The sequence below is a fragment of the Cyprinodon variegatus genome, unplaced genomic scaffold, assembly GCF_000732505.1.
Source record: "Cyprinodon variegatus isolate N-32 unplaced genomic scaffold, C_variegatus-1.0 Scaffold78, whole genome shotgun sequence".
Taxonomy (NCBI): Eukaryota; Metazoa; Chordata; class Actinopteri; order Cyprinodontiformes; family Cyprinodontidae; genus Cyprinodon; species Cyprinodon variegatus.
In genome coordinates this window covers 734,012-748,703 of record NW_015150531.1, presented here as the reverse complement: position 1 = coordinate 748,703, position 14,692 = coordinate 734,012, and the positions used below count along the sequence as shown (strand labels likewise).

At 36.7% G+C, this 14,692-nt stretch overlaps 1 protein-coding gene across 1 annotated transcript; it reads right to left on the bottom strand.

The window, feature by feature from the left end:
• Nucleotides 1-130: 130 nt before the first annotated feature.
• Nucleotides 131-13,895, bottom strand: LOC107083593 (alpha-1D adrenergic receptor-like). The gene is made up of 2 exons (XM_015372945.1): nt 12,656-13,895; nt 131-1,352 (listed from the first exon to the last, which is right to left on the bottom strand). Exons 1-2 carry the CDS (start codon nt 13,662-13,664, stop codon nt 802-804), a joined length of 1,560 nt encoding a protein of 519 aa, XP_015228431.1. The 5' UTR covers nt 13,665-13,895; the 3' UTR covers nt 131-801.
• Nucleotides 13,896-14,692: the final 797 nt, after the last annotated feature.

Here is a 14,692-nt window from a genome sequence, read left to right as displayed (position 1 = left end):
ATAAAAAGTATGATCTTTTTGAGAAAACATACAAATCAAAACCCTCTAAAGCAGTTAATTGAACAGTAAGTTCTTGTGTCAGCCATATAATAAAGCAGATTTTTCCTCAAGTTATTCTTCTCCCCTTTTATTTTGCTTTACATAACAAACATTACAATACAAAATGCAAAGAAGCACATTCATTTCACATTAGTGTTCACTTTGAAATTCATACTACAATTATATATATACATATGTATGCCAAGTTGTCATATACATGAAAAATCTAAACTTTGCAAACACTCTTCTTCTTCTCTTTTAAAGCCTCCCTGTCTGAAAGGGAATGCAATTGTGTTTATTACACTTCAGAGTCTAAATTAAAAGTTGCACTTTGACTCATGTCTAAGTTTTTCAAAGCAGCATATTTTGTTCCTCCTTTTCTTTAAAAAGTCAACAGATTTCACAGTTTTATAACACACACCATTGGTTGCCTTATAATTGAACACAAGGAGGCTGTCAGAACTCTAATTTATCAAAATACATCAACAGACAAACATCCACGTTATGTAATAATGTGAATGTGTGTTAAAATGAAATAAAGTAAAGGAGTCTAAACTTTGGCTTTTTAATCACATCTTGTACATAAACACAACTTAAAAAGATGTAAAGATTTTAGGTCCAGTGTGTGCTGGTTTCATTGTTCTAAGGGTTGATTCTCTTCCATTTCCTGACCATAGAATCAAGCCCCAAACAGACTCTGTCTGCAGAAAGCTGGATCAGCATGGATCTTTGAAAATAGTTAAAGTTCCCCTCTGAGGCTCTCTAAATGTCAGTCTCTTTAAGGCCGTAACACTCTGCCAGATCATATAACTGAAAACTGCTCTGCTCACAGGAACTGTAAATTCCCATAGAGACTGTGTCCACTGTATCAGCCTGACTCAGGGCAGGTGGGGAACCTTTTCCTGTGCCCCCTTTGATTTTATTGGACAGATCAGTCACTTTTTCTTTAAACTGGAAGGAGGACTTTTGTAATGGTGAAAAAAGGCTAATTTTTTTTAAGCCTAGTGAGCAATGTTTCCTCTTGTGTATCAAGGACCTTCCACAGGATTCGTGCATAGGATAACCAGCAGTGTAGTCCCTTCTCTGCTCTCTAGTCATTCCCTTGATGGCTGTTCTCCATCTCTGGTCATAGAAGCGACGCAGAACCCTCCTCTTTTGATGACACTGGCATCTCAGGAGCCGAGTAAAAGCCCGCTGGAACTCTTTGCTGGAGCAAGGGTAGATCATCGGGTTAATGCAGCTGTTGAAGTATCCCAGCCAAAAGATAAACTTAAAAACAGTGTCGGATGGTTTCAATGCTGGGAAAAAGGAACCTGAAAAACAAAAGAAATCAAGAAAAGATTATTATTAATTATCACTATTTTCTTAAGTAGCGTCAAACCTACTGAGCTATTATCAATTTTCACAAATGTCACCGTATTTTAATTTCATTTTGGGGAAAGACCAACACATATTGCACAGTTTGTAATAGAATGGAAAACCACCCTTTACACCAATCCTAAATAAAATCCAATTAAACTAAAAAGGAGACCAGGTGATTGTTTCCAGAATGAAGGTCTGTCTGAGTTGGAATGGCTAAAGCCATCAAGGCTTTGATAATAATTCAATAGTGTCTTGAACCTAGGAGGCACAGAAAGCAAGAGAAGTGAGACACGAACAGATAAATAAACTTAACTATATGAGCAATAATACTCATAATGTGACTTGAAGCTTTTTTCTGAACAATGGTTGATCAGGCAGAGAATCGTAATCCAGCAGTTTCTTTTAAATTGCACTCATGTGGGAGTATTGAAGACTGAACAACATGCCCAGATCTTCAGAGCAGAAAAGAGCCTCACTTATACACACACACACAAACAAACCAGAATGGAGACAACAAAAGCTACATCATATAATTGGTCTTCTTTTCAAGGAAAGAGAGGACATAAAGCAGAGTACACAGATTACTCGACCGCGGTCTGGATCCGGACTCCCCTGCTTGCTAAACCGGATCCAACCGGATTTAAAACATGTTGTCCTACGGCACTGTCTAATTTCATTTGCGCTGCTTCTACCGTTTGTACGGTAAGGCCCTCCGGAGCATCCGGGACCATGCTACAAGTGATACAAATTAGCCAATGAGTTGTGTCAGTCAAGACTGTTGCTGCTAGCTACTTTTAGACACAGCAGGCAAACCTGTGGCAAGCAGGGCAATGGGAAAGAAGGAGAAGACGATGAGAAAAAGTGAAAGTAAGTGTGGACTGCTGGAAGAACTGCGGTGAACTGGTGACAGAAAAGTGAAATGGCATGTTCATGAGACATGCTCATAGATGACCCAGCACATTTTGAGTATGTTTAACTCAACCTACTGCTGTGAAGCAGGACTCTCCACCATGAACATAATCAAAATAAATATTGATGCAGGCTCAAAAATGAGCACCTTGATATGTGCTTTAGAATGGCTTTGTTGCCATTCAAACCCAGGTTTAAAGCCTTGCAGATCAGTCTAAATCCCACTTCTCAATAAGCCAAAAAAACAAACAAAAAAAAACAGTTTTCACAGCCTTTGGAAATAATCTTTTAAACTATCTTTGGCAGGAATTGCAACCTCAGGTCCTCAGATTGGCCCATTACTCTTTGGAATACATCTCAAGGTCCATAAAGTTGGATGTGAAACATCTCCACAAAGGGGTATTCCAGAGATGTTAAATCAGATTCAAATATGGCCTGACCATTCTGGGACATTCATTGAGTGGTTCTGGCTCCTCCTTTGAGATTTTAGCTGTGTACATAAAGTCGTTGACCTGCTGAAAAATGAATCATCATCCAAGAATGAAGTCAAGAGTGCTCTGGAGCATAGCAAATGCTGTAGTTATATTTCCCTCTATCCTGATTAGTCAGGTAGTTCCTGCTGCTCAAAAACATTCCCAAAGCATTGTGCTGCCACTACTGTGCTTCAGTGAGGCAATGGCTCATTGGGACCTTCAAAGCTGCAAATTCTTTTCTTTATTGTTCTTTAGATTTCTTCAGGAATCCTGTCTCTGAGATCTGCAGATAATTCCTTTGATGTCATGCTTGGTGTTGGTGCTCCGACAAACACTGTAACCTGTTGGACCTTATATAGACAGGGGTGAGCCTTTCCTAACCATGTCCACTCAACTGAATTTTCCACATTTAGACTCCTTTTAAGTGGTAGAAACATCCTAAGATTGTAATGAACTCAAAATGTTGGACCCAGAATTCGAGGCGAGATATGCAGTTGGAAAGTTCAAAGTGTTTATTTAAACAATGAGGAACGTGGGCTGCCCATCAGCTTTGGGGCGAATCTCTGCAGGGATATGAAATACAGGTCAGTGACTGGATTGTCGGGCTGGGCACGACAAGGAGCAAAGTCACTGACCTGATTCAAGTTCAGTCCAATCCCGGAGGAAAGTGTAGAATCTAAACAGGAGGTTAATCTCTAGCTGGCAGCGGGCGCCTGCCCCAGGGTTTCTAGAGATAGAGCGGAGCAGGCGAAACCAAGTGCCGACAAAATACCACAATATGTCCTGCTGTAGTCCGAAACAAGCCATGTAGAGGACAGGGGAAAAACTGATGAAGGCACTCTGGTTAGATGTTTCCAAAAAGTAATATTTTGGCTGGTACACATACTGCTGTGTATGTGTGGAAAAACTACATCTAAAAATCACCATCAATGCACAATATAAAAACACAAGGATATTGCAGTGACATGTTGAGGCAATTTTTCTCTTTAAGTGTAAAGTGAAGTTGTACAGATTTGAAGAGATAATGGGCATTGGAAAAAATATTCTCATTGACACATATGTCAAGAGCACCCACTAATTGTTATGTGGCATAATAAAAGCAACACTGTGTAATTTTTAACCATTAGGGGTATTAGACTTGTTACTTTCAATTTTAGCGCCCCTAATGTTCATTACCAGCACTGTACTGTTGCAAGATTTGAAACATTTCTCCCTTAGTGTTTAGGAATTTGATAGACCATTGTGAACAAGCAGACTGAGAGGTCATTCTTATAGATTAAATCCCACATCAGAGAAGCAAAAATATGTCTAATCAGGCATGTGTTTTGTTTTTTGTAGCCTAATTAAGACTCTAAGGCCTGTCATCTCTTGTGTTTAAGTGGAGACTGCCATAAAGCAGCACTCAGGGTCACATGACTCCTTCAGTAATGGATCTGTCCCTTTCACGATACATAGGCAAGTTTTCTAGAAGGGCAGCCTCCAGGGAGCTTCTATGCGCTGTGAATATTGTGCTGTACACTGACTTGAAAAATCATTTTATATATCTCAAAATAAGCTCAAATTTGGGTTAAAAGTTACAGTTTTGCCTTGAAATATAGGCCTAAGTCAAAATCAAAAGTTGATGTTTTGTAGTCTTATTCACTTAAAATCCAACTGAAATGCATTGTGTGACAAATTATGACAAATATGATCAAAGTGTATATTACTGCATAGCATTGTGACTAAAGTATAACAATTAGCTAACAATTTGTCTGTACACTATTTTTGGCAACCATCATCCCATTGTTATTTGAGGGGGTTGTGTGTAGCTGGATAATTTTCCTGATGTCCACAGGCAAGGTAATTTCAACTAAATATCTTATTACATTTTCAAATAAAATTGGCACCTTTTTTCACAGTGGTAAAAGGTTATTGTACTTAGTTGTTGTGCTGTACAGCGAAATGTATTACATTTTACACATTGAACATTTAAAAATACAATAAGTGAGTTTATTTTTTATTTTTTAGTGTCTGTTTTTATAAAATGCTGAATTTCCTTTAATATTGTTGTTTCCTGTTGTATAGTATCCATTAATCTGTCCTACCAGTCTTCAAATCCAGGCTTTACATGTAACACAGATTTAAGCAGTGTCACAGAAGCTGGTGAGCTATGAGCTAATGTCATGCCGAGAACTTCAATTTTCTTATGTGGCAATGTCTTCCATATAATTTTCTCATGCTGATTTGATCTAATCTCTTGTCAGCACACTGTGTACTAACAAATGCAAACAGAATGAAAACGTCTTCTACTGAACCATAAAGCAGAGCATAGTATTAATAAGGATGTTTTTTTTTTTTTTAAGGTTTATGTTTTTTCTTTAAAAGGTTTATGCCATCTTATTTTCAACTTTAATAAAACACTCATTCAGTTTTGCCTTTTAGTATTGATACAAATGAAGGCATTGAGGGATGTCCTACTCTGACACTTCTTAGTGAAATGATGTCACCTTTGTGGCAGATAGCACATGATTCACTGCTCTGACGCAAGGCTAAACACCATGACAACAGGTAACCCATTTTTTTCCCATTTTGCTTGTTTACTGCCTTTCACCTTGTTTAGGTTTTTGATGCCTGCGAGGCAACTTTTCAAATCTAAACACAGCTTTTTTAATAGACTTACTGGCTTATCTTTTTAGAAAAAACAAGCACAACCTGAGCACTTTTGATTACATGCAGAATCAAACCCCAGAGTCAAGAGACCTGTCGAAATTCTCAGGCAAGTTTTTGTGACAGTTCTTTTATATGAGTGCAGTCCTGAAAAGACCTCTGTTGCAAAGCTCAGGGAGTTATCACTTTCAAATTTAAGGTTTGAGGCAAATGTCATATTTTAGAGTTAACCTTTGAAAACTAGGGCTCCAGGGGCCACCAGGTTCTTTGATCAAGTTCAGTGAATATATGCCAAATATCTTTGCTTTACTGAATAACCATACATATTGAAAAAAAAGTGCTACTTAATTCTGCCCCTGCAGTTTATAGTGAAAACAGTAACACACAGTGTAATTAAAATATGTGGCTCCTGTGCAGGTCTCTGTAATTCCAATAGATTCTATCCTTATTTCTATAGCTATTTGGATATGTTTTAGTTAAGAGCCATGGTTTCTACATGCATTAGTTCACTTGTGTCATTTTCAGGTGATCAATAATGAGAAATACCAGCAAAGGTATGATTTTTGGAGATTAAACATAAAAAAATACATCCAATTAAACCATATACTTAAAAAAATAAATATCATATTTTCATTCAGCCAAGGGTCGGTTGCCTGCAGCTGTAGAACCCTGAAAGGATTTTCAACTTTTTAAGACCAATGTCTTAGGAAAGTGGAGATAAAATAATACATTGTGGTTATGTTAGTTTGTCAGTTTTATTTGCACTTTTTCCTAAGATAAAAAAAGATTGTTTTTTCTGCTTCAAATTTAAAATCTGAAATAAATAAATAAGAATGAGACATTTTTTTCTTTAGTTGGTTATTCTAAATAAAATTACTACCGGTATATTGTGTTTTTTGTGTTATGTAACATTTAATGCTTTCGACTTGCTCCTTATTGAGATCATCTTAGGGCACTAATGGCTCTAAAGGTTTTTAAAAATAACACTGAAGCTATACATCAACTTTATGGATTAATACGTTAATTGGACATGGTTTAGACCTTGTTTAAACAGCCTGGTCTTGTAGTACTCCAGACTTTGTATCAAAATCTGATAAGGATATCTAAAAAAACTAACAACTTGGAAAAATACCAGAAGACATATACCAATACTCAGTTTAGATTAAGTGTGAATAATTAATGTAATTCTTATTTTTAGATGTTATACTGCAGTTATATTAAACCATCGGAAAGAGAGTATATTTTAAATTATGATACAGTGAAGAAATTTTTATTTGAACACTACTATTTTGCAAGTTCTCGTACTTAAAAATCAAGGAGGGGTCACAAATTGTTATAGTGGGGTGCATGTCCAATGTGAGACATAATCTAAAATAAAATACAGAAATCAGTATATGATTTTTTAAATATTTATTTGTATAACACAGCTGCAAACAAATATTTGAACACCTGAGAAAATCAATGTTAAAAGTTGGTACAGTAGACTTTGCTTGCTATTACAGAGACCAAACGTTTCCTGCAGTTTTTCACAAGGTTTCCAGACACTGAAGGATTAATTTTAGCCCACTCTTCCACACAGATCTTCTCTTGATCAGTCAAGTTTCTTGGCTGTCACTGGGAAACACAGAATTTTAGCTCCCCCCAAAGGTTCCCTTATGACCTTAGGTCTGGAGACCCGCTGGGCCACAACAGAACCTTGATGCCCTGTGCCCTTCAGAGCCAGTCCTCGGTTATCCTAGCTGTGTTTCCTGTTGGTTTCATGTTGGAAGTCAAGTCAATGCTCTAACTAAGGGAAGGAGTAATCCGTAACACAGCGTAGTCACCCTGTCCCAAATGCAGGAAAAAAAAAAAAAAGAAAAAGCATGATGCTACCACCCCAATGCTTCACAGTACAGATGGTGCTCTTGGGATGGTACTTGTCATTCTTCTTCCTCGATATGACCAAATATTATGAATCCTCTGGATCATACAATTGGTCACTGGCAAACTTATGACGGGCCTTGGCATATGCTGGTTTAAGCAGTGGAACCTTTCCGTGCCATGCATGATTTTAAACCATGACGTCTTGGTGTATTACCAACAGTAACCTTGGAAACGGTTGTCCCAGCTCTTTTCAGGTCTTTGGCCCGCTTCTCCCATGTAGTTCTAGGCTGATTTCTCACCTTTCCTAGGATTATTGAGACCTCATGAGGTGAGATCTTGCATGAAACCCTAGTGCAAAATCTTTTTCTAGGTTATGTCTTTCACAGTGCACATGCACCTACAGTATGATGACAATTTCAGACCCCTCCATGATTTTGAAACTGGAGAACTTGCAAAATAGTAGTGTGTTTAAATACTTCTTTTCCCCACTGTATATATAATAACTGAGATAACAGCCATAAATATGATGCCATATTTACATATTTTAACACTACAGGAAGGATGGCAACAACATGTATTTCAGTCTGAGGTATCATTGAAATGATACAGGCAGTGCACTGACAACAAAACTAGCTTCACACTGATGCAGTGGCAGGATGAGTTTAACTGCTGCCACTAACAGAGATGATGCAGCGCTTGAAGAATGTCAAAGGGGCTAAAGAAAGATGAATTTGATTTGCTTAAATCATTCATGTTATTTCTGTTACTAAAATGATTTTGACATTGACCCAACACTTAAAATGTTTGTGCTTAGCAATCTACAAACAGTAAGTTAGTATATAATCTCATTTTTTTCCTGACATCTAAACATAAACATTTAAACAACTGGTGCATTTGCAGCAGAGTAATGTAATAAACATGGATAGTAATCCTACGTTATCTAGAAAAACAATTTTCTGAAAACAAAGGCAGCATATTTGTCTTCAATAATAGAGGAACCACCTATTTCTTAGCAATAATGGGTTTATGAGATTATATCAAAAATAAGATCCTTTGATAGAATACGTTTAACTGACCTTACTCAGTTGTTCCTGTAAAATACCTTAGAACACCTGGTATGTGGAATTGCACTATATAAATAAAATTTATTGAAGAAAAGTTATTTTTTAAGAATTAGTTTTAGCACTCTAAATTTTAGAATTATGCGACAACTGTCATATGATGGTCATTTGTCACTGAATTTACCTCAAACCACAGTGGTGGTTTTTAAAACACTACTTGTGTTGTAAAAACTTCTGTTGATGAGTCTGTGGTTGTTTTGTGGTCCAAGTTAAATATGGTTTGAGTTATGCCAAGTCATTCAAGATGCAGACTGAATAATTGAACATGTTTTTCATTTCATTTTCATTTTTTTTTTTTTGGTTGGGTCTATCTTCATATGGATGGATTTTTAATAAAAGAAATTTCCAGCATAGATATCCTAAACACAACAATGGTAAAAACAGGGCATTCACTGTACATTTACAGTAACTGCGGTAGAGCTTAAAATCCTTACAAGCTGACTATAAAAGCTGAGCAGTTCAGATGGAAAATTCAAACCGTCTACACTATTTGTTTTACAGGTTTTTATTATGCAATATTTCTTTGATAAAGTTGCTATACTACTTGTTTTTAACAAATCACAAAATATTCAACAATTCACTGAGATAATACATAGAATGCAATAAGAAGCATAGTCTATTAAACATTAAAGGAAGTTAGATCTGAAAAACACACTTGCTTTTGCTTCTTTCTTTTTTTTGGCAACTTGTAGTTTAACTACAGTAGTATCAGAGCAAAACTGCATGATTTAAAAGATGAGACAGACCCTTTCGTCTCTGTTTGCATCATCACAGAAAGAGGACCACGTTGGCCCGGCCTGCTAAATTTACACCTCTGGCTTTCTGTAAAAGGTTACTCATTAATGATTATCCCCTCAATCGACCCACATCAATGCGTCTGACTGAGTATGTGCAAGGAAGACACTCCATAATCATCAATCAGTCATTTAGCAGTCAGGCCACAGAGACAGATAAGATGGTACGCCATTAATCCCTGTGGGATGTTATGTTTTTTTTAAATAAATCCTCAGAGGAAGTCGGCGTTAAGTCTTGTACTGAACAGCGTCTGTAGCAAAAGGTCTGCTGGACAGTTGGTTTCAATCAAGCTTGAATCCATATAAGCTCTAATGAGAGTTTTATGTTTTATGAACTAACTTCAAAAATATACCCCTGACACTCCTATTCATGATTAATAATACAGATTAGAAGCTTCTAACACTTATTGGGACTCCGTTATCTCCCCAAAGATACAGAATTAAACACAATTCTCTAAAGTAAATGATTAGATCCATATTTGAGCTAATTTCGGCTTTCTGTTTTTCATACAAATCTGGTGTTTTAGAATGTACACGAAGTCGGAGATAGAAATGAGCTTCACAAATGGTTTAATCGTTTGAGATGTGCAATCAAATACTAGAGTTTGGTTGCTGTGGGAATTGTAATGAGGCTCATTCATTTGTTTACCTGTCAAAAAGAAAAAGAAACCAAAATAAAAGGAAAACTTCATAGTTTAACAGTTATACTAATTTGGGGTCATGTCTAAGGCATAATTTCATAATTTCTGCTGTCTGCATCTGCCATCTCTGTAGTGGTTAAAAAGTATTGCTTTATCCATATTAGGAAATTTGCAACAAGTAACAAAAGCACCAGAGCGCAATGCAATACATGCACCACACAAAACATAAACGGATCAATTCTTTCTTTTTTCTTTGAATCTTTCCTTCTATCTTTATATTTCTGAAATCAACATTAAATTAGCTTTAAACATATAATATATGGATACATTCTAAAATGAAGAAAAAAAGAAACTGATCTGCCTCATTCGCTGACAGGTTTTGTTATCTATAGGATAAACAAGTAATAAAGATACAAACAGAAAAAATGGTTTCCAGTCTTAAAAGTGTGGCATGGAGCCTTTACCACTGCTTTTGTGGCTTTTGGAATAAATTTAATTTTCTATGGACTAAATGTAAATATTTAAAGTGCAATTTCTGAACTTTGTTACCTTCATTTTGTTTACAAATACCCCAAAGCATTTTTATCTTTAGATTATAGTTTAGGTTTTTAAATTGAGTCAGAAGTCTAATTCAATCAAAATTTCAAAAACATCCAGAGAGGAAATAGCCAATGTAGTAAATTTGCACTTCCTTATATTGTCAATACATGTGTCTGTAAATCAAACACAACAAAAGTTTGACAAATAAAAGGTTTAAGTCATATGATTTGTTTAAAGAAGATAAGTCATAAGATAAATCAAAGTTAAAACAATATTTGTTACATTTTATCTGACATATATTTTTCAAGAATTAAAGTAGTAAAAATGTTAGCAGTATGCACCCTCCCCCCAAAAAAGTACACAGATTTTCAAGACTGTGAGCCAAAAGTGACATTAAATATCAAGAGTTTTCCATTACCTTTCCCTTTTCTTTACATGTATGAAACTAAATCCTCTATAAATATTAAATGCTTCGAAGCCCTCTGGACTTCGAAGCATTTGCTTTCATTACAGAATGATGCCAGTTTTTTGGCTGCTCTTTCAGGCGAATCATATTAGCTGTTGTAAAACTTTTACAGACTCAGTCAGAATAATAATGGGAAACCATCACAGTATATTGATTATAAGGCTGCTCTAGTTAGACTTCTCTTAAATGGTTGAACAGTAAACAATGTCTTTTTTTCTGGGGGGTTCACTGATCACTGATCTGCTAGAAATATTCACAATAAAAGTAAGTCCCTGGATTTTGTCCTTCAGAATATCAAACTTTTTAAATGACTGTCAATCTTTTTGTTCCTCCTAATAATTGTAAATGCCATAGTAAAACTAGGTATTGTAAAAAAAAAAAGTTCCAAAATAATTTTATTTCAACACTCTTGTACAACACTTTGTTGTACAAGAGGTCTAATTTCTCAAACTGGTTAATTTAAATCGTCTTAATAATTAATAAAGGTGCTGCACTTTCAGCCAAATCTGCAAACTGGTGGACCTGCATAGACATAGCAAACGCTTAATCACTCTGAATGTGGCAAATGTATCAATTATTAAAAAAGGATTTCCATTAATAGCTTTCATCTTTAAAGTACAATGCACAAGTTCTAATTTCACAAGGAATCCAATTTAGATGATGGTGACAGACCACCATAAAAAAAACTCATGGTGGTGGATATGAAGAAAATTGCTACATGGTTTTAGAATGTGTTTACAGCAAAATATAAAAAAGTATTATAGCTGCTTGTATTCACCTCCCTTTAATTGTATACTCATAAATATAAGCCGATGAAAGAGGGTCATACATGGATAAAATTTGTAATTTACCCGTATCATAAAATTTGTTGTTCTGTAAATGCCTATAGGTCTATTAGAGAACATTAGCAAACAAACAGGCTTGTGCAGACCCAGGGACACAGCTGACAGATCAGGAATAAATGTGTACATAAGTTTAAAGCAGAATTAGGTTATAAATAAAAATCCAAAGATATGAACATCCTCTATAAGAATATTTAATCCATCATCTGAAAATGCAAACGATACACCCTAACCGTAAACCTACCAAGACATAGCCATTAACTTAACATCGCAGGAAGGAGAGCATTAATGAAAGCACATTGCTGTGAAAATACCATCGCTAAGTTAATGCGTGATGGTGGCATCATACTGTTGAAATGCCTTTTACAAGGTTGGGAGACGTAGATGCACTAAACTAAGAACTGCTAGAAGCAGCAAAAGGTTTGAGACTGGAGAGGATTCACCTTTGAGGAGGAAATCAGCATTAAATATATTTTCCGAACAGCAATGAAATAAATTGGAATAAAGCATGTGTTTCAATTGTGATTTCAACAGCAAAACATAAATCAAATTTGACCAAAAAATCATGATGGCAGACACTTCCACACTATCCAATCAAACTGAGCTCCAGGTATTTTGCAAGGAAGAATTAGTAAACACTTCCTTCAATGTGGGGGCAGAGTTGGTTTGACAGACCCATATATCTCAGATGTAATTTATGCAATAAAGTGTTTCTGCAGAGTAGTTAATAAAATGGAGAGCAGAAGATCAATACATGACACATTTAATTTTGATTTGGTTAATAAAATGATTTTAACACAATTTCACTAAAGTTAGTTGGGCCTTCAATTGCAGATTCAAGATTATGAGTACCTCAAAGTGCTAAATATTATGAATCAAGGTGTTAACAAGAATATTTTAAAGGTATTTAGTGCATTGTGCATATTAAAAATAAGGAAAAAAATAACACTTTAACATACCTAACGGTAGAAAGAAGAAAAAAGGCAACCAGCAGAGGATAAACATCCCAACCACGATAGCAAGAGTTTTGGCAGCTTTTTTCTCCCGGGAGAACTTCATGAGTCGCACAGAGAGGGAACTTCTGAACGGATGATTCTTGCTGCTCTTGGAGCTGGTGGAGCGCGCGTCCTCCAGCACGCTGCGGCAGTGAATCCGCAGCACAACTTCCGCGGACTTGTTTCTCTCCCGTTTGACCCCCGCTTCCAAGCTTTTGGTGGTCCTGCGGGCCACAACGTACACCCTAAAATACATAACCAGTATGACCAGGAGCGGGAGGTAAAAGGAGAAGAGCGAAGAAAAGAGCGCGTAGCCCGGCTCCTCTGTGATCCCGCACACAGACTCATGCTCCGGTGGAGGTTCCTTCCATCCAAGGAGCGGTCCCACGGAGATCACCGTGGAAGAAACCCACACAAGCGCAAGGATGGCCACTGCCCTTCGCTCTGTCATAATGCTCGGGTATTTTAAGCAGTATTTCACCCCGATGTACCGGTCTATGGAGATGATGCACAGGCTTAGGATGGATGCGGTGCAGCAGAGTACGTCCACAGCTGCCCAGATGTTGCAAAAGACCCGGCCGAACACCCAGCATCCCAGCACCTCTAAGGATGCGGAGAAAGGCAGCACGATGATGCTCAGCAGAAGGTCTGCCATTGCCAAGTTCACGATGAAGAAGTTTGTGGTGTTCTGCAGGTGTTTGTTGCACACTACGGACAGGATGACCAAAATATTCCCAACGATGGCCACCAGAATGAAAACGGCGAGGAAGATCCCGGTGCCGACGACCTGCGGGTCCATGGTGAAGTTACCGCATTTTGTGATGTTGTCATCTGGAAAGATGCGCTCCAGAGCGGATGTGTTAAACGCGTCCAAATGCAGCCCATAGTTACTTTCATTCCTCAAGTTAGAGTCACTCATGATTCGCCATAAAGAGAAGTTTAGTGTTAGTTTTCTAAAGCAAACATTATTCATACCCCATGCTGTCTTAGAAGCAGCAGCACCAAACTGTGAACATCAGAACCAAAAAAGAATGGTTTAAAAAGCAGCATGCTTTAAAAAAAAATCCTATTAAAATTCTTCCTGGGTTGTATGCAGAAAAGAGAAACCTGGGAGTGATCTGAGGTCCATTTCAGCTTTCTTCATTCAAGCGATGACTGGTGACATCCTGTGTTATCAACTCTGAGTGAGAGCTGGTAAAGCAGGTCTGAACCTCCAGCTCCACCCACACCCTCATGTTAAAGCTGCCTGTGCTGTCTCCACAAGAGAGCGCAGATTTATACGTGCTTGCACCTTCATCATGTTTTGCATTTTCTCAGTAGGTTACCTTCACTGTAAAAAAAAAATGACTCTGTATAGTTGTCAAATGTCAGCATTTAAAATCATTTTAACCCTGATTGTTTTTTGTGTGTGTCTGTGTGTGTGGGTAACTTAAAATAATCCATTGGATATTTTGGGGGTTTTGGGTTTTCTCAGTTCGTATAAGTTGTTGAAAATAGTATCAAAGAAATGTTCTATTTTGTCAAGCAGGTTTATGTCTTATATGCTCCAGAGATGGAGTATCTGGGTCAAGAGTGAGACATTTTGCAACATCTTTCATCATTGAGACACAAAATGCACACAAAACCTTATTGTTTTAATCATGACCTACATCCAAACTCATACAATGTTATATGTATACACAATCATTTTATAAGTCATCATTTTGATATGTATTTTTTGGTTTCTTTCAGTTTGTTTTGAGTTTTTTTGTTTTCATTTCATATTTTGTTTTCATCCACTTTCTATTACTGTAACTGGATGCTTTCATCAGAAACCAGTGATGATAAACAAACTGATGAAAGAAAATAAAGGGAGGGCTAATTTATTTGTATAGCACAATTCGGTACTAATACAATTCAAAATGCTCCACATAAGTTAAACAATAACATATAAGGAAAATAAAAGCTAAAATAAAAGCATGGAAAAACGGTAATAAAGCAAATAAAACAGTTGGACCACAA